This window comes from Haemaphysalis longicornis, unplaced genomic scaffold (genome assembly GCF_048455015.1).
Source record: "Haemaphysalis longicornis isolate Haplotype H1 unplaced genomic scaffold, Haemaphysalis longicornis Haplotype H1 scaffold_10, whole genome shotgun sequence".
Classification (NCBI taxonomy): Eukaryota; Metazoa; Arthropoda; class Arachnida; order Ixodida; family Ixodidae; genus Haemaphysalis; species Haemaphysalis longicornis.
This window is the reverse complement of record NW_027526204.1, coordinates 125,010,086-125,036,965: the sequence shown is the minus strand read 5'-3', so window position 1 is coordinate 125,036,965 and position 26,880 is coordinate 125,010,086. Positions and strand designations below refer to the sequence as shown.

General features: G+C 48.8%; 1 protein-coding gene across 1 annotated transcript in view; it reads right to left on the bottom strand.

The window, feature by feature from the left end:
• The window catches only part of LOC144160080 (sodium- and chloride-dependent glycine transporter 1-like), a 43,034-nt gene extending 16,756 nt beyond the window's left edge, over positions 1–26,278 (bottom strand). Inside the window, exons 1-8 of the mRNA XM_077691688.1 lie at positions 26,158–26,278; positions 24,062–24,193; positions 20,589–20,758; positions 15,029–15,213; positions 10,795–10,927; positions 8,560–8,694; positions 948–1,051; positions 693–817 (exon numbers count right to left, since the gene is read on the bottom strand). Of these exons, the coding sequence (XP_077547814.1) occupies positions 693–817; positions 948–1,051; positions 8,560–8,694; positions 10,795–10,927; positions 15,029–15,213; positions 20,589–20,758; positions 24,062–24,193; positions 26,158–26,278 (1,105 nt within the window). The remainder of the gene's footprint in view (positions 1–692; positions 818–947; positions 1,052–8,559; positions 8,695–10,794; positions 10,928–15,028; positions 15,214–20,588; positions 20,759–24,061; positions 24,194–26,157) is intronic.
• Positions 26,279–26,880: the final 602 nt, after the last annotated feature.

The window sequence follows — 26,880 nt, the reverse complement described above, 5'->3', positions numbered from 1 at the left end:
GCATTTGATCGTGCCCCTCGAGAGGGGGATGTTTCACTGCGTCTTCTCTCGGTCGCGGGACCCGTGGCGCCATCTGGCAGAGGCGCGGCACAACTCGTAGCACTTTCTTTGAAAAAGCGCCTCGAAAGCGCGGCAAATATGAAATAGGGATGACAAGGCAGGGTTGTGATTCACAGCGGGTCCCGACCCCTTGTTGTGCATCACACCGCCTCCAGTGCAGCAGATTTTGTTCTCAGGGACACGTGCTGTTCTGTCGCGGCCCCGGTCGCCGCGCCATTTGCGCTAGAAGAGCGCCCCCCTCCCATCATATTCTTCACCGCATCCATCGCTGCCCTGGCCATCCTCTCTGTCCCACCTGTTCTTCCTCCAATTCATCCCTCATTCTTATTCGGACTGCACCCCGCCATCTCTTGCCCCATCCCTCGCCTCCATCACCTCCTTGGAGTTCTGGCTGCCTCCCCCGCCGACAGTAAACACCCAGGCTGCCCAGGAGGCTCTCTACAAACACGTCCACCGGATCCGCACGGGAATTCTGCAGTACTACGGGGATCCGGTGAATTGCACTTTCAAATTAGGACCTGGACTTTTATTTTCCTGCGGAAAATAAAAGTTGGTTCTCTCTCTCTCTCTCTCTCTCTCTCTCTCTCTGTCTCTCTCTCTCTCTCTCTCTCTCTCTCTCTCTCTCTTCTCACCGGACTGCACCACTTCGGGCACGGGAACCTGAAGCTGGAAGGCCATGTTGCCCAGCACTGAGAAGATGACGACGCCGCCGGTGATGCTGACGCACGAGTCCGTGATGGCGATGACGTACCCGTCCCTGCAAGAGGCGGCCGCCGCGATCAGGCCTCAGCACTAGACAAACTCTCAGCATCCCATATCGCGGGCTACCCGGCGAAAGGTTGGCTCCCCTACGGACCCTTCGCTATCCATTCAGAGTAGTTACTGACCTGACAATGTTGTGGCTGAAGTCGTTGTAGCTGGCCATCATCATGTTGAGGCCCTGGGCAAGGCTAGTGGAAAAGAAAATCTGCACCGCGGCCGCCCTCCAGGTCTGCGTGTGGATGAAGAATGAGACAGCTCCTTTTAGACGCCCTCTTCCATCAGCGCTTTCGACTGATACAGCTGCCGCCAGAAGTAGTGGGAACACGGGTGCTGTGGCCGAACCACATAGGAGCGCCGTGTCGCTGCGCAGGCGGTAAACGAAAGTAGCAGATACGAATTACGAACATTGCGCTAAATGAACAAACACAGATATCCAAAGAGATGTCTCTGTTTATTTAGCGCAATATTCGTAATTCATAATGCACCAACTAGCCCAACAGCACATTTTACGAACGTAGCAGAACACGCATGCGCGCCTGCCGACGGTTATAGCCTATCTATGGCAGTTTTTGACGTGTCGAAGAGCATTTTTCGCAGCATACGGCTCTCGGCGATGGCGCTAATAGCGCACATACCTAGAAATTTCACATAAAATTGCCACTGCAGACCCCTGTGATTCCGACGCTTCCCCAGCAGTTCACGTGCACTGAAAGAGTGCGAGAGGCGCTGCCAGATGGGTCTCTGATATGAGCGCCATCGCCGAGGCCAGTATGCGGCGAAACATGCTCTTGGACATGTTAAACGAAGCGGGTTGAGAGGTATAGATCGGCTATCACCGTTGGCCGACGCGTATGCGTGTTCTGCTAGTTTGATTTACCATCGGGGTCGCTACACGGCGCTCCTATGCTGTTCCGCTGCAGCTCCCGTGTTCCAGTTACTTCTGCGGGCACCTGCTCTTCAAGAGAATACTATTACCGTTTAGGTCCTGCAGAGCCAAGCCCGCGACCAAGGCTTTGTGTTCGGAAGGCATGTCCAAACTGTGAACCGATTCCTCACGTCGCGTCAATACCTCAGCGCTGCCTTGCGGTGTCTTACCTAAAAATTTATTTATTTATTTATTTATTTATTTATTTATTTATTTATTTATTTATTTATTTATTTTTCGCTGATCAACGAACATAGCTAAGCCTCCTCAGGTTTGTAATTACGCCCATGTTGTTGCTCATCGTCTGTCTGTCTGTCTGTCTGTCTGTCTGTCTGTCTGTCTGTCTGCCTGCCTGCCTGTCTGTCTGTCTGTCTGTCTGTCTGTCTGTCTGTCTGTCTGTTCTTTCGCTCATTCGCACCCTCGTCTGTCCATCAGTCCGCTCGCTCGCTCATTATGTGTATGTGCGGAGTGGTGGGCGTTGTTGCATTCTTTTAAATTACACGTTCTTAACTCAAACTCTCAACGCCGGCCCCACACGATTACGCTGTGAAGCTCCGCAAGACGTCGTGGGGCCAGCGCAGGCTTCCGACAAATGGCGGAAACGAACAAATATGCGAGGAGCTGATGCTTAACACTTGCGCCATGGCTTTCTAAATCATGCTATGGGATTATCTATTGTTGAACTATGGATCACCACACATATACAGGCTATAACGGCATCGTGGAGGTAAATGACAGTGCACGGATGGGCGCAGGCCGGTGGAGTAACGTGTTATATCTGGAAGCTGTCAGCCACTGTCACAAACTCCTCCCCCGAGTAATTGCGTCCGCTTGCAAATACCAAAGGAGGGGCGCGAGACAACAGTTATTTATATTTTAGCAGGGTGGCCGGCCCGTGAGTTTTCACGTGTGCCGAGATTGCTGGGGTGAAGGAAATCACAACGGAGAGGCTCGGCTACGTTTTGAACTATATAGGTTTACTGTACACACAAACAAAAAAAAGTACAGGGCAACGCCCGACACAAGAAGGGAAAAAAAAAACCTTCACACTGCCATCGGCCTGTGCGCGCAGGCACTAATCCGCCGTGGCCTACGACTTAACCTTCTATCTCGAAAACATACTTAGACAGCCGTACGCGACACACTCTAGAGGCAAACACTGGTTTTAACCTCGACAACGCAACTACAACAAAAGTACTAACAAGTACGCAAAACACTCTAGAGGCAAACACTTGTTTAGCCCTCAACAACGTAACTACCAAAAAAATACTAACAATTATACAACACGCAAAACCCTCTAGGGGACAAACATTGTTAGTTACGAGTGACGCTAGAAAAAAAAACTGAAGGCGGATATTTTAACCCGATACGACAAACAATTACGAAGGAGGGGCGCGGGAAGAGAAAGTCTCTACGAGGCAAGTAGAACCCGCCGGCTGAACGGCAGAAAGTCACGACGAGGTGGAGATGGCCTCGCCGGGCAGCAGCTCACGTGTTTCGGGGCTCCGGGGTGCAGAAGCTGGTCGGCCATGGGACTCGCGGTGACGGGCGAACTCGAGCGCTGAGCCGAGGCGTGGACCGGTCCGTCGCGAGCCTACCGATGTGCTTCTGCTAAAGCGCGTCACCCCCGGGCCTTTCCCCGCGTAGCACGTACTGAAATCCCCGCCGACTGCCCCAAGCAATCGCTTGCGTCCGCTTAAATAACCTCCGCCGGCCGTCCCGTAGCCCCACTTCGAAGTATTCCCATTGTTCCTCTTTTCCCCCTCCTGGGGGCCCTTGCTTCCTTCGCTACGATCGCAAGCGCGCGTCCACGCCAGCGACCGTGACGTCACCCTCGGACAACAGCGCTGGAATGCGGCAGCTCGCATTGTCCTGGTAGCAGGCAGGACGAAACAAAGGAGGTGCGCACAAAGCTGAAGGGGGTACCCCGAATTCCCTCGCGCGGCGCAAAATGGCCGACTCCGTCCGGGAGGCCGTCCGAAAATAAAAAAATGGAGGGTCTGGCCTGCAGTTTGTGACACTTGCCCCCTCCTAAAGAATATTATCCCAGAATATTCAAACACACACAAAGAACAGGCCACCACACATGCACACTGCTCTATACAGGCAATGAGAAAAAGCAAGAAAAAAGTTCGTGGCGAGTCAGTGTCCCTTTTGGTCGCCCAGCTCCGAGGAATCGTGGAAACGCGCACTCACGAATCTGAGCCCGCGCTCACCTGCAGAGCACTTTTGGGCGACTGCACTGCGCAAGTTCATACGCCACCACATCGCGCACACAACTGTTCAAGTCTCTCTCTTGCACTCCCACACTAGTCTTAAACAGGGAGAACTCAACGCACAAATCTCATAAGGTGAATGAAAATAAAACTCTTCAATCCTACACCAACACTCTATCCACGTGCGGAGAAGATGCACGCCGCACGGCACACTCAACAAAGAGACTGTACAAAATGAACACATATGAAAAAAAAAAAATGTATATCCGGAGCAATCCAACCGCGATGTGTGCGTGTGTGTGTTTTTTTTTTTTTTTTTTTCACTCGCTTTGGCAGGTTGCTCCCTCAGTCCATACGGCTCAGGTAGTCAGCCCCCACGTTCTCGCTTCCCTTGATGTACGCTACCCTGAAGCTGTACTGTTGGAGTTTAATACTCCAGTGAAGGACCCGGCTGTGGGCGGACCTGGCCTCCTGGATAAACCCCAGGGGTTGATGATCGGTTTGAACGAGGAATCTCCGGCCATACAGGAACGATTGGAATTTTTTCTATTCCCCAAACCAGAGCCAACGCCTCCTTTTCGATAGTGGAATAAGCGGTCTCCCGGGGGAGCAACCTCCGACTGGCGTAGGCTACGGGATGCAGCTTTCCGTCGTGCTCCTGCAAAACCACGGCCCCCAATGTCGATGGCCACCCTCTGAAAAGGGGCGTCGATTATGGGCACCCGCATCATCGGCGCCCTCCGAGTGTGCCCCTTCGGAGTCGTACGCTGACACACGTCGCACGAGGCCACGTATCGTCTGACATCTGCTTGCATCGCCGGCCAAAAGAACTCCGCCCGCATCTTCAGTAGCGTCCTCTTTGCTCCCTGGTGTCCTCCCATCACCCCATCATGCGCGAGCTCCAAGACCGCAGTCCGGTATTTCCTCGGAACGACTACCTGCATAACTTCGCCGCCAAACCTGGTGGTGTACTTTCGCTTCAGAACTTCGTCACTGATAAAAAAGTGGTGGCCTTCCCCTTTCTTGTTGTTGAAAATTTTTCCGACACGCTCGTAACATCCCTTCAGGGTGGGGTCACCCCTTTGCTCCCGGACGAGCTCACCGCGCGCAACTTCCGGGAAGTCTTCAGCCACCTTAAGCTTGCGGAACGGCGCCGCGTCGCGACTCTGGGTTTGGGTAACCACGGGGCTTGCAGTCGCGCCGTAGAGGTCTGGCGTCTGGGTGCCCATGCGATCCTGCACACGCGCACCCGCGGCCCGCTTTGACAGTTTTTCCTCCGACCCCCCTCGACTGTTGTCTGTTGTCGAGTGAGAGCGGGTTCTCTCCCCCCAGTCGGGGTCCGGACAGTCGACCGGCCGGACGCCGTCAACGTTTCCCAAAACCAAGTCATACAGCGGGCTGTCTAGGCACTTGACCCTCAAGCGACCAGTGAAGTAAGGTGTGTCAACAACTATCGAGGCCTCGGGGAGCATTAAGACCGACCGGTCTAGGAGGCAGACGGGAGCGCGTTCCTGTTAGGTCTCTGTCCCGAACTAGACAGCGTTTCACGATGGCCGTGTTGCAACCCGTGTCGCGAAGTACACGAACCCTCTCGCCACCGATCAGACCCTCTACGATAGGCAGCCCCGCGTCCGTTCCTGGCGCCTTCTGACTGAGTGCCGCGCCAACAATCGGCACCTCTTCTCCATCTCCGAACTCTACGGAGTGGCCCTCGACGCCTGCGGCTGCGGCTTCTCCCCGGAACCCTGGGGTCTGCTGCGGTGACACTAATCTGCAGTCCCGGCCAACGTGGCCAACTTTTCCGCACTTGAAACATCTCACGGGAGCCCCACCCCGACCAAGCTGCTCACCTCGACAGTCCGGCGCCAGGTGTCCCACACGGGAACAGAGAAAACATTGCTTTACCCTCAAGCCCTTGGCGGGGAGAGATGGAGGCGGGGGCCCCGTTTTCCCATTGGTTCCGGTTGCGTCTCCCCCTGGCCTCGGTTTAAGCGCTGTGCGTCCCGCAAAGTTGCTCCACCCGTGAGCCTCGACATACTGCTCCGCCCGGGCCACGAGGTCTGTCAGACCGGAGTCCTTCCTTTCCTTCAAGAAAAGTTGCAAACTCGGGGAGCAATTGGCCAGGAACTGCTCCCTCAAAAACAACTCGAACAGGGCCTGGTAGCTCTTCTCCCCCCCCGAGAGCTCAACCCAACGCTCCAGGAAATTTCGCAAGCGCGTAACAAACTGCGTGCATGTCTCGCCGTTCAAAGGCGCGCTATCACGGAACCTCTCGCGAAATCCTTCCTCGGTCATGCGGAACCTTAGCATTAACGCCTGCCGCAACTTGTCATAATCCGCACACTCGGTTGCCGGCATGCGGCTAAAGACACATAGAGCCTCGCCACTCAGGCAAAGGCTCAGGGCCGTGGCCCACTGTTCCCGAGGCCAGTTCTGGCCCTCGGCCACACGTTCGAACCGTCGCAGATATGCGTCCAGGTCGTCACGCTCTTCGTTAAAGGGCGGCATGAATTTATGCGGGCTTATCCTGCTCGCCCTTGAAGCAGTAGACCCGTCCGACGGTGCATCCGAACCTGGGCTCTCGCGTTCCCGGCGTTGCAACAGCAGCTCCTGCTCCTTTTCCATCTCTCGAATACGCAACTGCGAGTCGAGCTCCTTCCTCTTGACTTCCTGTTCGAACGCCTCCTTCTCTCTTTGCCGTTCTTCATTACGCTCATCTTTAAGCCTTGCTCTCTCCTGCTGGACGAACTCCATCAGCTTACTTCCTTCAAGTCTGAAAATTCGGCCCTGTTCGATCAACTTGTCAGTCTCCGCCATCTCGAGCGCAGGGAGAACACACACACAAAAAAAATATCTGCTAGAAGCACCCTGTTCGCGGCGGCCAGTTAAGCTACTGTGGAGCCTCAAAGAACAAATGCGCGAGCCAGCGGCTAGCGTTACTACACGTGAGCCTCTCCGATTCCAGCAACCTCAGCACGTGGCCGACCGGTCCTGTCGTGGACGCCACTTATTGTCACAAACTCCTCCCCCGAGTAATTGCGTCCGCTTGCAAATACCAAAGGAGGGGCGCGAGACAACAGTTATTTATATTTTAGCAGGGTGGCCGGCCCGTGAGTTTTCACGTGTGCCGAGATTGCTGGGGTGAAGGAAATCACAACGGAGAGGCTCGGCTACGTTTTGAACTATATAGGTTTACTGTACACACAAACAAAAAAAAGTACAGGGCAACGCCCGACACAAGAAGGGAAAAAAAAAACCTTCACACTGCCATCGGCCTGTGCGCGCAGGCACTAATCCGCCGTGGCCTACGACTTAACCTTCTATCTCGAAAACATACTTAGACAGCCGTACGCGACACACTCTAGAGGCAAACACTGGTTTTAACCTCGACAACGCAACTACAACAAAAGTACTAACAAGTACGCAAAACACTCTAGAGGCAAACACTTGTTTAGCCCTCAACAACGTAACTACCAAAAAAATACTAACAATTATACAACACGCAAAACCCTCTAGGGGACAAACATTGTTAGTTACGAGTGACGCTAGAAAAAAAAACTGAAGGCGGATATTTTAACCCGATACGACAAACAATTACGAAGGAGGGGCGCGGGAAGAGAAAGTCTCTACGAGGCAAGTAGAACCCGCCGGCTGAACGGCAGAAAGTCACGACGAGGTGGAGATGGCCTCGCCGGGCAGCAGCTCACGTGTTTCGGGGCTCCGGGGTGCAGAAGCTGGTCGGCCATGGGACTCGCGGTGACGGGCGAACTCGAGCGCTGAGCCGAGGCGTGGACCGGTCCGTCGCGAGCCTACCGATGTGCTTCTGCTAAAGCGCGTCACCCCCGGGCCTTTCCCCGCGTAGCACGTACTGAAATCCCCGCCGACTGCCCCAAGCAATCGCTTGCGACCGCTTAAATAACCTCCGCCGGCCGTCCCGTAGCCCCACTTCGAAGTATTCCCATTGTTCCTCTTTTCCCCCTCCTGGGGGCCCTTGCTTCCTTCGCTACGATCGCAAGCGCGCGTCCACGCCAGCGACCGTGACGTCACCCTTGGACAACAGCGCTGGAATGCGGCAGCTCGCATTGTCCTGGTAGCAGGCAGGACGAAACAAAGGAGGTGCGCACAAAGCTGAAGGGGGTACCCCGAATTCCCTCGCGCGGCGCAAAATGGCCGACTCCGTCCGGGAGGCCGTCCGAAAATAAAAAAATGGAGGGTCTGGCCTGCAGTTTGTGACAGCCACCCGGCAAACATCCAGCCCAGTCCCTGGCGTAGCTCACCATCTATTCTAAAAGGGCATTCAATTTTCAAGCGGCGGAGGTTATCACCTCGCTTTCAAACAAGACGTCCGGCCTAGAACGTACACTAGTTCAATAGGCGTAATAAATATCAACTTCTTTGATCCACTCCACGAGACAAGAAGACAAATACTATTTGCCCAACCTAAACGGTCTGCGATAGCACAAGGCAATCTTATCGAAATTTTAATAAATACATCTTCAAATCAATCCGAGGAAAGGATCTGTTAGATCTCTTAGAACCCGCACGCTGGTCGAGAACTTGAGTGGCTTGACGCGCCACATTGACTGCGGTGCTCACCTTAAAAAGTTTCAGCTTTTCCCACTGGGGGTAGAAGTAGTAGGAGAGGCCGTCAAAGGCTCCTTCCAGGGTGATGCCTCGGACCAGAAGAACTCCGAGAATGAAGAATGGTGTCACTGCCGTGAAGTAAGACACCTGCGTGATTGCGCATTATTGCTTTAATTAAGCACAGAATGGGGTTAGGAGCGCAGCATCGTGAACTCTCAACTGAGACCTCAAGCAAAATGAAATGACTTCTGTTGAGTGGTTTGCTTTCAATACAGGGAGATTTTCGGGGCCTCCCAAAGGCTCAGCCATCAGTTTTAAAGACGATAGTCTTTCTTGCGCTCCTTAAACCCAGAAATTTTGGTCTGTCTGCATGTATGTATGTCTGTCCGTCTGTCTGTCTGTGACTCGATTCAGCCACCCGGCCAAAGCAAAACAATGCCTGCCCATTAGTCTTATATAGTCACAGCTAAATCTACCCGTCTATGTCCGGTGTAAGGTTCATACTTATCAACATTGTTGAAGAAGAACAAGACATTACGCAAATATGAGACAGCAAATCAATACAGAAGTGATATTTGCAGTGTTCCTTTAGAAAAAAATCAAACATGCTTGCTTTTGCGAAATTAAATACTTCATCAACTGCAGAAAAAGAATTCACTCCGCCGTCGCCTGCTGTCGCCCGCGCCACTATAGCTTCTTGCGCCATTTTAAGAAATCAACCGGCAACAGTTACGCAAGGTTCCACTAGATAGGTTCCACGTTCTGCTTGCAACGCACGTGGAGTAGGGAAACGCGGTTCTATAAACGTTGAAGTACGGCGCCTCGATTAACGCGCGTCTCCGCCGTACAGCAGCGTTCGCATCGAGACACCCGGTTTAGAGCAGTGGAACGCGGGAAATTTAAAATGATTTAAGCAAACCTTTGGCGTCTTTACCTTGGGAGGAGCGCGACGCAGGAGGAACAACATGAGACGTGAGCGGCAAAGCGAAGGGAGGCATTTACTTCGCAATATCCGATAAAGACTATCGTCTTTTGACGACATTTGCAACGAAAGGAGCAGATACGCGGCCATTTTTTTTCAGGCATGTACGTGTCCATCACCTACGAAGAATAGCACCGGGAAAAAGGTAAGTGCGTGGAGTTGGCAAGAACCGAGCATGCGCAATTGACAAAGGGTAGTGACAGAGTCAACTTATACCGAATTCAAAATTGGGAAACGATGCCGTACTGAGATCATTGTGCCTTGCCTTGATGTTAGATGAAATTATTCAGCAAATAAACGCGGTGTGCGCAGGCGCATGGATAGTGAAATAGCCTCACCAGGCAGGATTCAAACCTGGTGCAATGCAAACCTCAGCTATGGTGCAAAAAGAACATTAAGTCAACTTTAATGCCGTAACTGCATGGCTGGCGATAAGAATATCTCGCCTTTTTCGCAGCAAATGTCTTCGTCAATGCAATGAAAGCTCTAGTTTTAGTTTGAATAATTCGAAATCGTGGATAATTTACACAGCAGGCCATTTCACACTCCAATGATCAATAGGTAAAAACCTCTGCGTCTCTACCATTAAACCACGCCTTTATTCCACCAAAGAAAACCCACACGTAAAACTGCCAGCCATACATGGTTCTGTTGGTCACACGAAACCAAAAGCAAAGCATTTAGCTGCGTCTTCCCGCCAGGGCAAAACGGACACCAGCCAGAACGTGCTCGGGGGATTTGACAGCTCATAGTGTTGTAGCGAATACGTAAAAGTGACCTGTCTACCCAGAAAATCAAATAAAGCTTAATACATGGCATTCATTAGTCAGTTATTGTGTGTTTTCGCTGTTACCCGGTTCTGTCGTGACTACTTTACCGAGCACAAAAACAAAATGCAGCGTGAAAGGCACAGAAACAGCGCAAATTCAAAGAAGACGTTTGCTTTTCGACCTGCCACAAACTCTGAAACAATCAGCCTTTTGTGCTTTTACTGGGTGCTTCCATCTCCTATCATTATTTTAAATAAGCTGCTCAAAATTCACCGCCACTCCACTCCCGTCATCTTTTAAAAACCACACTTTGCGTCTCCTCGTCTTCAAACTTTCCGCGCTCCACAACGATGCCCGCTGACAGTCCCTACGGCGCCATCTAAAATCAAGTAAAACTACCTCATTCGAGCGCCACTGCGATGTTCGAAAAATTAGCGCCAGGTGTCACGGAGGGCTGCGAACTTGAGAAGCAAACGAATGGCGAGCGGCCCTTACCTTTCCGGAAGAGCGGACTCCCTTGAAAATGCAGATGAACACGGACACCCAGGCGGCGGCAAGGCCGACCGCGAGCCCTGGCTGGACTCTGCCGAGATCGTGCACCCCACTACTGACGCCTAGCACGTACTTTCTGCGACAAAGCACGTACCGAAAATGAATCCGCACGGGCTACACCCATAGTTGTCTTTCGCCGCGCTACTAGGGTCATTGAGGCAGTGCACCCTTTACAGAGGAAAATACTTCATCAGCCGATTCCCTGTCGCCGTATCGTCGTGGCAAATGATCTAACATACGCAACAAAAGGATCACGGTAGAAACCGAGACGAACATAAGCTTGTGGCAAATAAATCATGCTACGCTAGTCTACTATTTGTATATACCTTTTCAATGGTAAATCTATGGTCGTGAACGCAATTTCATCATCGCCAACACCATCAGCCTACTAAAGTTCACTCCAGGACGAAGGTCTCTCCCATTGACCTTCAACCACTCCGGTCCTGCGCCCGGCCCTCGAGTCCACTTTTGCCAACCGAATTTCCCTATCTCATCCCTCCATCGTGTTATTGGCATTGCCTCCTTCGAGACCAATTTCTTGGTATCCACTCTACTACCCTAATTGGCCAAAGGTTGTCAGTTCGCTTCACTACATGGCCAGCCCAATTACAATTCTCTTAACACGAAAGTGTTTTATTCCGGGGTACACAAACATTTGAGTGACGTCATATCCGTCACGGAAGTGACGCCAGTGCAAAGAAGCAAGCGGCCTGTAAAGGGTGCACCCCTGCACACAGGGTCTTCCTGCGGGGAAGCAACCTTTAGAACCAAAGAGAACGTTAGGGTTGTTCGTTTTCGGGTTTTGTATTTTAACACGAAAGTGTTTTATCCCGGGATACCCCAAGGTTTCACTGACGTCATATTATCCCTCACGGAAATGACGCCAGTATACCTTTGCTGAAGCGACCCGCCAGCAGGACGTCACTTGCCAAGCACACCCACAAGACAGCCACCGAGCCGCAAATTATGCTCAGCTGCAGATTTCGCTGCACACGTCGCTTCCGTATTTTACCGATTCCTATGACAGAGGAGTCGACCACAATTTTTGTTATATTTCAACTATAATACCTTGTAGTGTAGTTTGTTCTCTGATCCAGATAGCTCGTTTCCTGTCCGTCAGTGTTATTCCAAATATTTTTGTTCCATGGCCCGTTGAGCAGACCTAAGTTTGAATTCTACTTGTATAGTAATGCGCCAAGTTTACATTCCGTGTGCCATTTTCGGCAGCATGCAATGGTTGCAGATTTTTGTTTTGATTGACAGAGGTGCCTTACTTTACATTATTTTGGAGTGCTTGCTGACCGCTCTCCAACCTATACCTATCCTCCACCGGAATTCTCTCTCATCGTTGGGGTCAGCAGTAACCATCTGTCCAGGGTTGTTATATTCTTCTCCTTCTCCTAGCATTTCGTTTACTAAGCTGACGATGACGTTCTTGGCATGCTGATTTTTCATTACTTTAGATTTATTCGTATTTATTCTTAGCCCCACGGCCATGCTTTCAGATTTTAGTTTTTTAAGCATTGTTTGCAGGTATTCTGCGGTCTCGCTGAGCAATACTATGTCGTCCGCAACGCTCAAGTGGCTCAGGTACTACCTTCATCCTTCATCCTATGCTTTCCTAGTCAAGCTTTCTAAACAACCCCTCCAGACATACTGGAAATAGTTTGGGCGAGGTCGTACTTCTCTGTCTTACTTCCCTTCCTGGTCGGGAGCTTATCACTTTGCTTGTTCAGGGTTATCTTCTTCGCGCATTCCTTATACAGGGTTTCCCAGCTATCATGCATCAAGGTTTAAAAAAAGAGAAATTGCGTAACTCGAAGAAAACCTAGTGCATAATGTTTGCAGTACTGTGAAGAAGCGGAGAGTAATATTTTCGTTAATGAGACATTTAATTAATTGTAATTAATTATCTAACTCGAGAAATACTGTCCGAATCACTAAAGTGTCAATGAGCCACTTGTAGGTAACCACGAGGGGCATCTAATTGCGCTATTTTCAGCGACGAACTAATCACGTACTTATTTATTCTGACTGATAAAGGAAACCCGCGAAATATGAAAATATCACGTGACGACGCTTACGCGCGCATTGTAAAGCAGCGCCCCCAAACAAAGCTGATTGAAAGCAACTGCTTCGCCTGTTACCCGCCCGAAGAGACAGCGCATCCCCTTGATAATAGCATGCATGGAAGGAGCAGCAGCAGCAAGATTCTCGGGACGTGTGTGCAGATAAGGAACAAACTCGGTCGCGATTTCTCCTTACTTTCTTTTCTTTATTTCATTCTAGATAACTCAGAGGCAGCCTGTTTGAGGGCGTTGCTTTACGGTGCGCGCGGAGGCACCGTGACGTGGTATTTTTCATATTTCGCGGGTTTCCTTTATCAGTCAGAATAAATGTGTACGCAATTAGTTCATCGCAGAAAATACCGCAGTTAGATGCCCATCGTGGTTACCTACAAGTGCCTCATTGACACTTTAGTGATTAGGACAGTATTTCTCGAGTTAGATAATTAATTACAATTAGTTAATTAGGTCTCATTGAAGAAAAAAATACTGTCCGCTTCTTCACAGTACTGCAAACATTATGCACCTGGTTTTTTTCGAGTTACGCTTTTACTCTTTTTTTAAATCTTGGTGCATGATAGCTGGGACACCCTGTATATGTCGTCTAGAACACTTATGTCGGTCTCCTCTATTCCATGGCCTTTTAATGCTTCTAGCACAGCTGCGGTCAGTACGGAATCAAACGCTTTCTCGTAATCTATAAATGCCGTGTAAAGAGTTTTAGTGAACTCTGCGGATTTTTCTACCATTTGGTTGATGCCATCGATGTGATCCATGATTGAGTAACCTTTCTTAAACCGAGCCTGCCTTTGTGTTGTTGGAAATCCACACTGTCACCTGTGGGGCCAACTGAAACATCGGTAAAGAACCGTACACAACCGGTAATAGGCTGATGGTTATGTCATTCTTGTGGTCGTATGGATCTCCCTTCTCATTAATTTATGCCAGAATACTTTCGGCGTTTTTTCCAGGCTATGGGCACTTTTTGAGAGTTCACGCATTCCGACAATAGTACAGCGAGTTTTTGCAGAACAATACCTCCTTCCTCCTTCAAAATATCTATGGTTATACCGTCGTGACTATAGAAGCCTTTGCAAGTTCATCTGCAGTTACTAATGGCCCATGACCGACCACCATACTTTGACCGTCAAAAATTCAACTGCAGCCTGTCTAAAATGCAGATAATTCCACATAAAATTTTCAAGCAGGATAAAAATGAAGTGCAGAAACGTTAGACCAGGCCCAATAATGCTACTTGGATACATGGTTTTCTGTGTGCGTTCGTGTGTGTACGTTCGTGCGCCTGGGCGCGTGCGTGTGTGTGTGTACGTGTGCGCGTGCTTCTGTGTGTGTGTGTGGGTGCGTGCATGCGTGCGTGTGCACGGCCACATGCACGCACACACACACACACACACACACACACAGTGCGTAAGCACGCACACTTCAGTACAGTACAGTACAGTGCACGTGCGCGCGTGCACTGTACGTAGCAACCAGTGTTTTGCACGGACGCATTTATATCCTAAGCCATCTGTATTAAGCAGGGTTGCGCTTTTATAGGTGACCCCATTACCGCTCACAAATTTAGAGCACTTTCTTTACTGTGAGATAGAGGACCAGGGAATCTGTATTGGTGGATGACTACACTGAGTTACGTATGGTGACTTCCTATTATGGCCGATTAAAGACACACAAAACCTCCTCATAAGTAAGTATAAACCATTTTTATATAGTTTAATTTGCGATAGTTTATATAAAACGAGAGTTACAGCCGTTTACTGTAACTATGCCCTTCCCTTTGTGGCGTGCACAAGCCGCAAATGGGAACTCCGCAACGTATATATACCTTCACTGTGAATAAATAATTATTAGCAGTAAATTAGTCGTCTTAGCGGCCAATTTCGGAATGATATTTTTCTGATATGCCTACTTTCATTGAGGGCAACAAAGCATTTGACCCTAGCTCTGCAGCGAGCGCGTGCGATTCTTGGTCGACGCGACACGGTAAACGCACGCAATTTTTGTCAGAACCTGGCGGCGCAACACAGCCTCGCTATAATATGCGGCTGAAGGACCATTGGGTACACACACGAAATAGCGGCTGAACTCACTCGTAGAACTCCTCGGGCGAACTTACGACGAAGTGACTGCAGTTGGAGAAGCTGCCGTTGTAGGCGTCCCAAGGCACCAACACCGACCCACTCTTGCCTTCCAACACCACACTGGTACTCACGTCCGTGTCGTTCTTTCCCCCGTACAAGCCGTACAGAGTCTTGTTCACGTTCTTGCACGCCCTCTGCGTTCGCATGAAGCCGAGCACAGAGAAAATCACTCATGATTGGCCCATTGAGGTTAATTACACAATTTTCACACAATTTTCACAATAATCACAATTTTCATCATACGCTATAAGAACTCCTCGTCGGTTGTCTTCACCGCAATGCTCCAGAGTGACCAGTCGAAGAGGCCTAGTGTGCAAATACGGCAAATGGTGTGGCCGAGCATTCAATTTGAGTGGAAAGGGGCATCTTCGCAGGTACATTGCGCAGTGCAAAACTCCTTGCATGCCTTGGGTGTTGTCCCTGCACGCGTGCACTTTTTAGTCAAATCCAATGTTGGACTTCGTCATTCGGCGCATTTCCATTCTGTGTCCGTTCAAGTGATCATTCTGAAGCGCTTGGGTGAAGACGACTTCGAGGACTTCTTACATTGCACCCCCATGCTTGCGAACGGAAGGTAAACGACTCTTTTTGGCAACTTTCCACCTTTCAAATTAGCTTGAATTAAACCACAATGGCATATTTCCTCCTGAACGTTGTTCTTTTTTTTAAATTTAAGCCACCTCATCGCTTGTCCTTGTCTCATTCTACCATTTTATTCGGGTAAGGTCTTCGTTTTCAGGTTACGCAGCCACCCTCCACATCGCATATCACACGCTCTGACTTGCGTCATTTCGGTTGCTTTAGTTTGAGCCGGAATTTACGCTCCACAGCCCGCTTCCACCAGTGAAAATTTTAAAACACACGTCTGGGCATACTTGTGCGTTTGTTGTGACCTTTTAGCTTTTATAAACCATCGAAACACATGACGTGAAGGTCCCCGTAAAAAAAACGATACGAGAAAGCGCGGACGACTTCAATTTCCGTAAACCGTTGGGGTTTCTCAGTGGCTAACTCGTTGGGCTGCTGAGGTCAAGAACTCGGGATCTATTTGCAGCCGCCGATGCCATTTGCTTTTTTCTGTGAAGGCTCATTCCCACTGGCGATTTGCCTCGTCGCGCGATGAGGCCATGAGGCGGTGTTCGCACTTGCGATGAGCGGTGATGCGACTGCGTTCAGTGCAGCTGCTTCCCGACTTGTACGACCTCCTTGGTGCGTCAACCATTCGCAGTCAAAGAAAATTATGTTACACGAGCGCGACAAAAGCTGGTAGAAATCAAACTAAAACACATGCTACTAACCTGGAATAATGCCGAAAGCATTGCGGGAGGAGCAGAAAATAACAAACTCAAGAAGGCTCTTTTCAACATATTATTGCACGAAGAAATGCACACGCTTGCTTTCACGCCACAACACCCGCATCACGGCTCACAAATGTCGCTTCTTTTCACAGGCCCAAGGTTCTGACGCCTCCGAACTGTACGCGTGTTTACCAGTCGCCGATAGAAGTACGAAGAGGCTGCAAGTCAATCTACTGTCTCGCTATCCACCTATATACGATGATTACTTGCTTGTACAGTTCATGCAAGTTTCTCCACACTGATAAGTTCCACGCTGTTCGTTGATTAGTCCACGCGTACGCTGAAGCCACTGACCAAAGAACCGAAGCGCACGGGAAGTTGCTTGCCGGCCCGACCCGGCGGGTACAGCGTTAGCGGGCCAAGCGCTGGCCGAGCGAGCCCAACGGCGGCGGCTCGCCCGCCGCAGCCGTTTGCATTGCTGGATGTAAACAAATGTTTCGTTTTCGGCTACGTCAGCCTACACTGCGGCAATGATTGGCTGTCCAGTTTTGCGGGCCCGTCGCGCGACAAGGGAATTCGGACTGAGGGCGATCTTCTCCGCCGTCGCAAAGCGACGAAAAGCGACGGCCGGCTCACCGCATTGCGATGTGGCGTTTCGTCGCGCGACGAGGCGAATCGCCAGTGGGAATGTGCCTTAAAGGCGGATAGCGATACCGCCCGTGTGTCGAGATTTCGGCGCACCTTAAAGGTGCCATGAAAACAAAACACGACTTTGGTTGATGCGAAAGATTGCCTCGTTAGAATCATACTGACACCACTTTTAACGCACACTTCGCCCAAATTAGCTTCATAATTAGGAAAAACTGCAATGGCCATGTGACTCACTAGCTCATTTCCCGCAACAGAACCTATGATGTCATATCAGACGGCTGTGCGATTACCCGCCGCGGTGGCTCAGTGGCTAAGGCATTGTGCTGTCGAGCACGAAGACGGGGGTTCGATTCCAAGGCCGCGGCGGTCGCTTTTCTGATGTAGGCGAAAAGCAAAAACGCTCCTGTGTACGAGATTTCGGCGCACGTTACAGATCCCCAGGTGGACAAAATTAATTCGGAGCCATCCACTACGGCGCGCCTCATCGCCTCCGTTGCATCGGCGCGTTAAATCCTACAATCAATCAAATCAGCTGTGCGATTATCGGAGGCCAGCAAAAGCAAATGCAAGTTATGCAGGGCTTAAAATCTTCCTTCACGAGATATGTTTGCTTAAATGTAAAACATATATTCATTTTATAGAAGTAAGAATGGTGGGGTGAGCATGGAAGCTACGAAAGTACACGTAAACATTGAAGTACCAGAGCGTGCTGTTGTTGGTACTGCACACCCTTGGCTTGTCATTGCTGCACAGCAGTATGGTGCTTTCGAGTTGTCTGACACGACACAGGAAGATTAGCGTAAGCGACATTGGCTTAGGTGACCCTGTTTGCCGAGTATACCCCAAGTTTCACAACAGGAGTACTTTGTACCGTAATAAAAACAAGCCAGGAGCAAATATGGCCAAAAACAAAGCAAAGGCGGGCAAATGTAAGCCACGGTATGATAGCGCAATTTGGGAGGACTGGCGGTAAACAAACAAGGCTCTGTAGTTCGCTGTATGCCTAGTGCCGTGTTCGCGTTCACTTCAAGGCCTGCTTTTCTGACGTCATCGCAGACGACCTCACGAAACACAGGATTTGGCGGGAGATGCAAAATTTTAACATGAATTGATTAATTTCGTAGTGAATAAACTATCGTTTGCTGCCGGACAAGCGCTGGGGACCATATAAAACATCAAATCTTTCGAATAAAAAAAAAACTTGTAGTTTGTCTTCATGGCTCCTTTAAAGATCCCCAGGTGCTCAAAATTAATCCCCCCCTACCCCCAACAACCAATCAATTGAATGCTCAGAAGATTTCAGTCCTTTAGAACGCGTGCACAAGCGTCTTTTTTCCCATACTTGCACTAAGGAATGCAGCCAACCCCGTGCAATGTTTTATTTCGCGATTTTGCAGAAGCTATCTCCTGCAGGTCTCGGTCGATGACGGAAATTGCCATCGCTGGCCGAACGCTGTCGCCCGAGCCCATGCCTCCCAGGCGCCACTGGAGGATTATTACCCGGAGCCCACAATCCTGCAATACTACGCAATTTTACAGAACCAACGACTCACCGACAAGCCTTTTTTTCCTCTGCACATATCCTTAACGAGAGAGGAAACGACATTCTGGCGTCAACAACAAACAACCAACTTCCCGCACCTAGGAAGGCTCCACTCCATGTACCCTACTATTCACTCTTCAAACAAATGCCCTCCCTGCACAGCTGAGTACGCCTCGCTTTACCACGTCACGTGGGCCTGCCCCGACATTCCAAACATTCCCCGAATTACAAACCCAACTCTTGGGTAGTGGGACGCTGCGTTGCTCAGCTCGGGCCCGCAATATCAGTGACAGCTGGTACGACGGACCACGAGTGCAGCCAGAGCCCCAGAGGCCCTGAAATAGGGGCACCCTCCCCTCCTCAAGCAAACGACACCCTTTCTTAACCAGTGTAAAATAAAGTTATTCCTCCTCGTCCTCACGACAATGCACAGAAAGGAATTAAAGCTTGAACATTTTTTTTTATATAAAGCACTAATTAAATATCAGTAACTTACATCGTTGCAAAAAGCATTACGACGGCTTTTCTTTCAAAAAATTCGGTTTTTTTTTTTCAGATTTTGAAAACTCAAAATAAGTGTGTCTTTCCATGTGGCACTTTCCAGGTGGGGTAACGCTGGCAGCTTTGACAATAGAATTCAGCATCGAACGTAACAGTGGCACCCGCGAAGTTCAATGCTGCACTTAGTTTTTACCGCCAAGGGTCGCTTTTCTTCTATAAATTTTCACGTAAAAACATCAAGCTACCTGTATGTAGGACCTTCTACGGTTGATGTAGGGCTGTTTCCCAAGCCGATTAATGTGTCTATGGATTGCGCAATACTGCCAAATCCGCCTTCAAGGCTACGTGTATGCTTGCGCGCCGCACTATCATGTTTAGCCACATTCCACACATTTCCACACCCTCTTTCCAGACCAGTCTTTGAGCTGTTCTCCAGAATGTTCAATATAGTCGTATTCTAGCGAATGTTGGTGAAGCCTGCCGGTTAATCTACGCTCAACAAATGGGCAAATTTCAGTCGAAAGAGCTGAATCCCTTTCCGTAACGGACAGGGCTCTGTACACTAGTAATAGCTAATTTTTGCAGCCGCCCCATTCCACATTTGCGATTTTCCATACAAGCCGGGTGAATTTCCCAAGCGTTGTAGACCCACACAAAGGCCGAGTGCCATACCGAGGAGTCTCTTGTACGTATTTTACTGGTAGGTGCTCGGCGCCACAAAGGCCCACAAATGCACATGGTAATATCCACAGCCACGGTGGGCTCTCAAGTTGGTAACCGCCCGTGGCAAGACATCACGCCATACCCTTTCGCTCCAGTAATGCGAAAACACGGTATAAATTACGGGTGCCCCGTCAGGTGGCAAAGGTCAGGGGCTCCTAAAGGCAGCTTTTCAGGCCTGGATTCCCCTTTCAAGGGCCCGCACACGACCAGGGACGCCTGTACCGATTAAAGAAACCGGTAGGTGCCCGGTGGTACGCGGATTCGAACCCGGCACCTCCCGCATACGAAGCGAGTGCTGTACCTCTGAGCCATCGCTGCGGTTTAAGATTCGCGTAGTACCAACCCAAACGAGGGCATGCAATCCGGCTAAATTGTACATTGTGTCAATGAATGGCTTTAGGTGTACGCTTCTGGTTAGTCACCCAGTGGCCACATTTTCACTTAAAAGGGCCATGAAGATAGATTCTAGGTTTCCTTTATTAAAAAAAGACCCCTTTAGCCCGATAACAATTTTATCAATTTCATCGCAAGCTTCAACGAATAATCCAGATACTAAGAAATATATAGGAAGGCGTCGCAAAATTTTGGTATCTCTAGCGTCTTTTTAGTTAAGACACGTCCTTCGGGGCTTTAATGGAAGTGGGCGAGTTAAAAAATTCCAGCTCTATGAAACTGGACAAAATAGCATTTGGTCTGCACGGCCCCCCTTGCCGAGCCCCAGTGAGCCTGAAAGGGGCAGGGTCATTGATCGGGGAACATGGCTGCAGCTTTCATCGGTCAGCAGTGTACTCGCCAAGGAGGTAGAGCTGTCGACGCAGTTCTCGTCCGCCCACTCGGGGTCGCAGAACGTCCAGGGCAGGACCGACTTGAAGGAGTGCCATGCGAAGTTCAGGGCGTAGGACAGCAGCACGTTGTAGTAGAGGCCGATCATGAAGCACGTGTAAACCATGGCCCAGCCCACGCCTTGGAAGAGAACGTAAGGGGTACGGCCCAGACCAAGAGTAGCTCAAAGGTGACTCTTTCAATTTCGAAGTTCCAATTCTCAAAAAAGATTGAGGCGAGGCCCTGTTGCTGATGTACCAACGACACAAAAAGCGCTTATCAAACGACAAGAACGAACACGAAACAAGTGATCCCTAGCGCTCGTAGTGTATTCCCTAGTTTTCTTCATTGTCCTTTATTAAGCGATTTCAGCGTCATTTTCGATTGTCTAGTTACTCGATGCGAGAACTTTCCGGAGGAAAAAACAGGAAAGAAATGATGGCCTTTTGAGCCCAACAACTTCGCTCAAAAGGCACTAAGGGTGTCGGCTGTCATTTAATTGTATTTGTGATATGGGAAGGGGGTGGAGGAAGTCACTAAAGAAAAGATGTCACAGCTGTTGAGATAGGAAGTCTCGGAGTAGATTGAGGAGTGGGAGCGTATTCATATTCCCATTCTTTTCACCTAAGCATATTCTTGGGAGGAAGGCATAGTCTTCCTTGATGAACCGAAATGTACGGGAACAATTTTGTCTGTGAACGATGTTTCTGAGTGCACCGTCATCACTACGTTGCGTTAAATACCGTTGAAATTGCTCTCAAAAGTTTTTTTCTACTCTGAAGTTTTCCATTTCGAGACATTCATTTTTTCAGTCCCTCCCACTGCTTCTTCTTCATCTTCCACCTCTTGCTGGGATTATGATTGCTTGCATCGCCAATGTATAGAAATCTGGCTTGCACGGGCACAGAATGTGCATAGGTAAAAGAAGTTCCAGCATACAAGTTCAAATACACATGGGGTATGCAACTATTTGGTCCTGCAAAGCAAAGTATGTTACAGTTACTTGTACGAACAACGTACCACTCCTTGCTTCCTTCTTTCCTTGCATAATATATTTATTCCTTCCTACCGTTATTATTCCCGGAACTCATTTGCGGTTAATTTTTGTTCCGGTAATATTATAACACGGCATGTTATTTGCTTAGGTATTATATCTCCTTTCACCAGTCATGTGCTCAAAGCTGCCTTACTGTTGCTCCGAATATGTTGGCAGTAGTGTAAATATGGTTCTTGTTGTTGGCTGTCTCTCCAGCAGTGGTTGAAAAATGTAGTTCCCCATCCCTATTGGCGGTGAGATGTTTGAGTGGCGCCCCCTGGATCTGACGTCAGCTTAGGGACCCGCTCCGCTGTCGTCTGCTACATTCGCCGCGCTGCTACACCCGCGCCGCGGTCGTCCGGTTCTGACTGGCAGCAGTGCCTTTGCTAGAAATCGCCCGATTTGATGCTTTGGTGCTTTAAAAAGCGTGTTTTCAATCATATTCTGACGGCTCTGAATAATTTCAAGCTTTTTCCCGCACAATTTTACAACACACGAGGAGAGAGAGAACGACTTTCAGAGAGCATCGCTCAGACGTAACTCGCCCTCGTCCTATCTAGCGTATTTGCGAGTTTCAGCGCTCAGAGCTCCTCGATAAGTAATCAAAATGCGTAGGCTTCCCTTAACTATTTCTGAGATGCTCTTATGAAGACTCAAGAGTCTAATGCTACGCATCAAGCAGCGGGTCGCACAGCAGGAAATAAAACGGGTGTTTTCTCTTTCTTTCGTTGTTAGATGAACGTTTTTTTTTTTTTTTTCTGTGCCCAACGCATTCATTTTCTGCACCGTCCTAAACGTCCTAGGAGGTTTGGGGATGTTTGCGAGGCTCACAAAGTTCGTGTGAATATTCAATGCAATAAGATCTGTGCTACGGCGCAGATAACGTTGTCCACAGTACTCGAAGGCGGCTTTTGTGCACCTTATTTCTATCCAACCATCGATATCGTAACGAACTCAATCTCAACCCGAAAAGTTCTGACATGATTACGGTGTTGAAAACTTGATATACTTGCTAACTAACGCAATAAATAGTATACATGCCAATTTTCAGTATAACACAATTCGAAACCAATGAATATGTCCAGACAGCTCTTTATTGTTTTCCAACCCCTTCAGTCGCAAAGAACAAGTCCTGGCCTACTCGGGATGACGTTCGGTGAATTGAAGAATGAATCTTACTCTCTCGTCTTGGACTGAGGAGCCTGCTCACTAACCAGCTCGAGTTTACTGTTTTCTCCTCCTTCTGGTCCTCCCCCTCTTCAGTGCAGTTTTACTATAATGCCTGTCTGAATATTGGGATGATATGGTTGTGGCAAATGTACCGAAATATCCCTCCAAATATGAAAAAAACATAGTCTTAGTGTATGTTTGCCTTACAGGTTACTCGTTTTGCTCAATAAGCCTGCATACTGGTTAGAAGCCAGGTAGAAAACCAGCACGCGCCTATACACACAGCAGGTTATTTGGAAATCAACCTACATTATTTGTGCCCCATAGTGCATGTCGGCACACTTTCATGCCGTGACAACGTAAAGTGACTTGATACAATAGTTTCGAGTGTTAGGCAAGGTTGCCAAATCTGTTTTACCTTACATGCGATTAGCTGGAATCGTAATGCCTTCTGCCAAAGCCGACAGCCCCGAAGGCCTGGAATTTGTTTTGGTCTTCCATTTTCGCTGTTGTCGGTTGTCAGCCTGCGGCTGTTACCTTTGTTCGAAAGACTGCTGAACACAGAGGCTGACGCCTAGCTCCCACTCTTCGCGCTCCGCACAGGACCAGCTTCGCAGCAATGCATGGGCGACGCCGGCAATGTTTTTTTCCGGAGCGGTATCAAAAACTATACTTAAAATAACGCCGTGGGCTAGTTTACGCTATTTTAAGTATTTTGTTACGAAAAAAAAGTTGCGCATTCGCGAGATCTGCTGCGGACAAGCACAAAATCTCAACCGCGCGCAAAGGAACAGCATAGAGAGCGAGCCCGAGTGAAGCAGACGACAAATGCGAGAATCCCTAAGCCGACGTCACGGAGGCGCGCTCCGCAGCGCCGCCCGTGGTCGCGCTCACCGCCAATTACTATCTACCTGATAAGGTATACAACGCCTTTCCAAACGCATTACCTTTTCACTGATAGCATGTAAAATAAGCATCCACTGCCACTGTCTTGTACACCTTCACCAGCATCAAATAAAACGCTTGATAGCACCGTTTTGTTCCCGCCGCCAGTTTTTCCATTAAAAATATTTTAGGGCTCTTACAACTGCCCACACTTCGTCGGCAATTTCCTAATCAAGTTTCATACGTAGTATTTCGGTGCCTCTGAATTTATTCCTGCACAAACAATGAACTAAAAAGACGGAGACCGGTGAAAGCGACGTGCAGCACGTCCGGCGTGCGCCACTGGTGCTCACCCCTGGCCATAGGGACGCAGTCGAAGACCTGGGTGGCGCCAGCACTGCGGAACTGTCCCATCAGCATCTCCATGTAGAACATGGAGCGGCCAAACACCGTCATGATGATCAGATATGGAAGCAGGAACGCCCCTGCGCAAGTACGAAGCGACCCCTATGTCATTCCTTTGGGATTTCAGAAAGGGAAGCCATGTCATCATCATCATCACCCTATCTACGCCCACTGCAGGGCAAAGGCCTCTCCCATTATTCTCCAATTACCTCGGTCCTGTGCCAAATGTGACCAATTTATCCCCGCAAACTTCTTGATCTCATCTGCCCATCTAACTTTCTGCCGCCCCCTGCAACGCTTGCCTTCTCTAGGGATCCACTCTGTTACCCTTAATGACCAGCGGTTATCTTGCCTTCGCATTACATGCCCTGCCCACGTCCATTTCTTCTTCTTAATTTCTACTAATATGTCTTTAACACCAGTTTGCTCTCTGACCCACTCCGCTCTCTTCTTGTCCCTTAATGTTACACCTATCATTTTCCGCTCCATTGCCCGCTGAGTCGTTCTCAATTTAAGTTGAACCCTCTTAGTGAGCCTCCAAGTTTCTGCCCCGTAGGTGAGTACCGGTAAGATGCAGCTGTCATACACTTTCTTCTTCAGCGACAATGGTAGGCTGCTATTCATTATCTGAGAATGTCTGCCATATGCACCCCACCCCATTCTGATCCTTCTAATTATCTATGCCTCATGGTTGGGATCCGGGGTCACAACTTGATCTAAGTAGATATATTCGCTTACCACTTCCACTGCCTCGCCACCTATCTCAAACTGCTGTGCTGTCCCGAGGTTATTGATCATTACCTTAGTTTTCTGCATATTAATTTTCAGGCCCACGGTCCTACTCTGTTCGCCCAGTGCGGAAAGCATGCTTTGCATACATACATACATACATACATACATACATACATACATACATACATACATACATACATACATACATACATAAATACATACATACATATATACATACATACATCCATACATACATGCGTGCATGCATACATACATACATACATACATACATACATACATACATACATATGTACGTGCGTACATACATACATACATAAATACATACGTACATATATACATACATACATATATACATACATACATCCATACATACATGCGTGCATGCATACATACATACATACATACATACATATGTACGTGCGTACATACATACATACATACATAAATACATACGTACATATATACATACATACATACATACATACATACATACATCCATACATACATGCGTGCATGCATACATACATACATACATACATACATATGTACGTGCGTACATACATACATACATAAATACATACGTACATATATACATACATACATACATACATACATCCATACATACATGCGTGCATGCATACATACATACATACATACATACATATGTACGTGCGTACATACATACATACATAAATACATACGTACATATATACATACATACATACATACATCCATCCATCCATCCATACATACATACATACATACATACATACATACATACATACATACATACATAAATACATACATGCATGCATATGTACGTGCGTACGCACATACGTACGTGTCGTGATAGTATGCCTTACAGGAGGAAATGCTTGTCCAACCAATATTTTCTGCTTCTGCATACCCGCCACGTGACAGGCATCCGAGTTTCTTTTTTCAGGAAGGCAGCCATAAGGACACACTCATAAACCCTATGTGTAATAAGTCGCCCGATCAGGCCACCAGAACCTGGTGCAAGAAACAGAGTGCACAAATAGCGCACGCGCACCTTCCTCTTAGGTAATGTTCGCTTTCCCTCTTTCACACGCCCCGGGACAGGAAAAAATGGAGCCACAGATGTATCTTCACATAAGATGAAATATGCGTTCCAATCGCGCAAAACTGATTCGAATAACAGACCAAAAAGGGAAAATTGACAGACATACACGCACACATAATGAAAGCCTCCAGCAGAGGCCCCCAAGACACAATACAAAAGCTAGGCGGTTTAAAAACAACGCTTACTCACCGCCGCCATTGCTGTAGGCAACGTATGGAAACCTCCAAATGTTTCCCAGTCCGACGACGATCCCAATGCTGGCCAGAAGAAACTCCACATGGCTAGCCCACTTCTGGCGGGGAACCTCCATTCTGGAAGCATAAGAATGGAGGTGGTTTAGAACAGTGTTACTAGGCTTAGACAGCATAAGCTTTCGGGCATTTGCCCACTTGTATTGCACTGATGGCGTAGAGCCCTCTAAAACTGTGCGGGTAAAATTAAAAAAAATTCACTGCCCTCCCTCGTGCAAACAAGGATTACCAGCGAATGAGGTCGTACTCTAAAGAATGCTCAAAACAAAACACGCTTGTTAGTTCTTTTGCAGTTGAGCATACTTCCAAGCTGAATTATACTGAACTAAATTATCTGATTTTAAGTTGGAATGTCTGTCTCTCTAATAGACGAACACAAACCGCTCGACCACGGAGGGCTACAGTTAGGTCGCAACGGGCCGTGGAGACGGCCGCGTTTAAATGTCCTGCGAGTACAACGGCTGTAAGCGAATGAAGCTTAACTTCGCGTGCACGCCCCCCTGCATCCCACCTTAGCCCACGCATGCATGACCGAGCAACCGGTGATGTGCGCGCGCTTAGTTGTGAAAGACACTAGCCAAAGTGTCACGCCGGAAACCCTTCAAGCGGGGCGGGAAAAACACCTGCCATAACGTCACACCTAGACCCCAACTAGCACGAA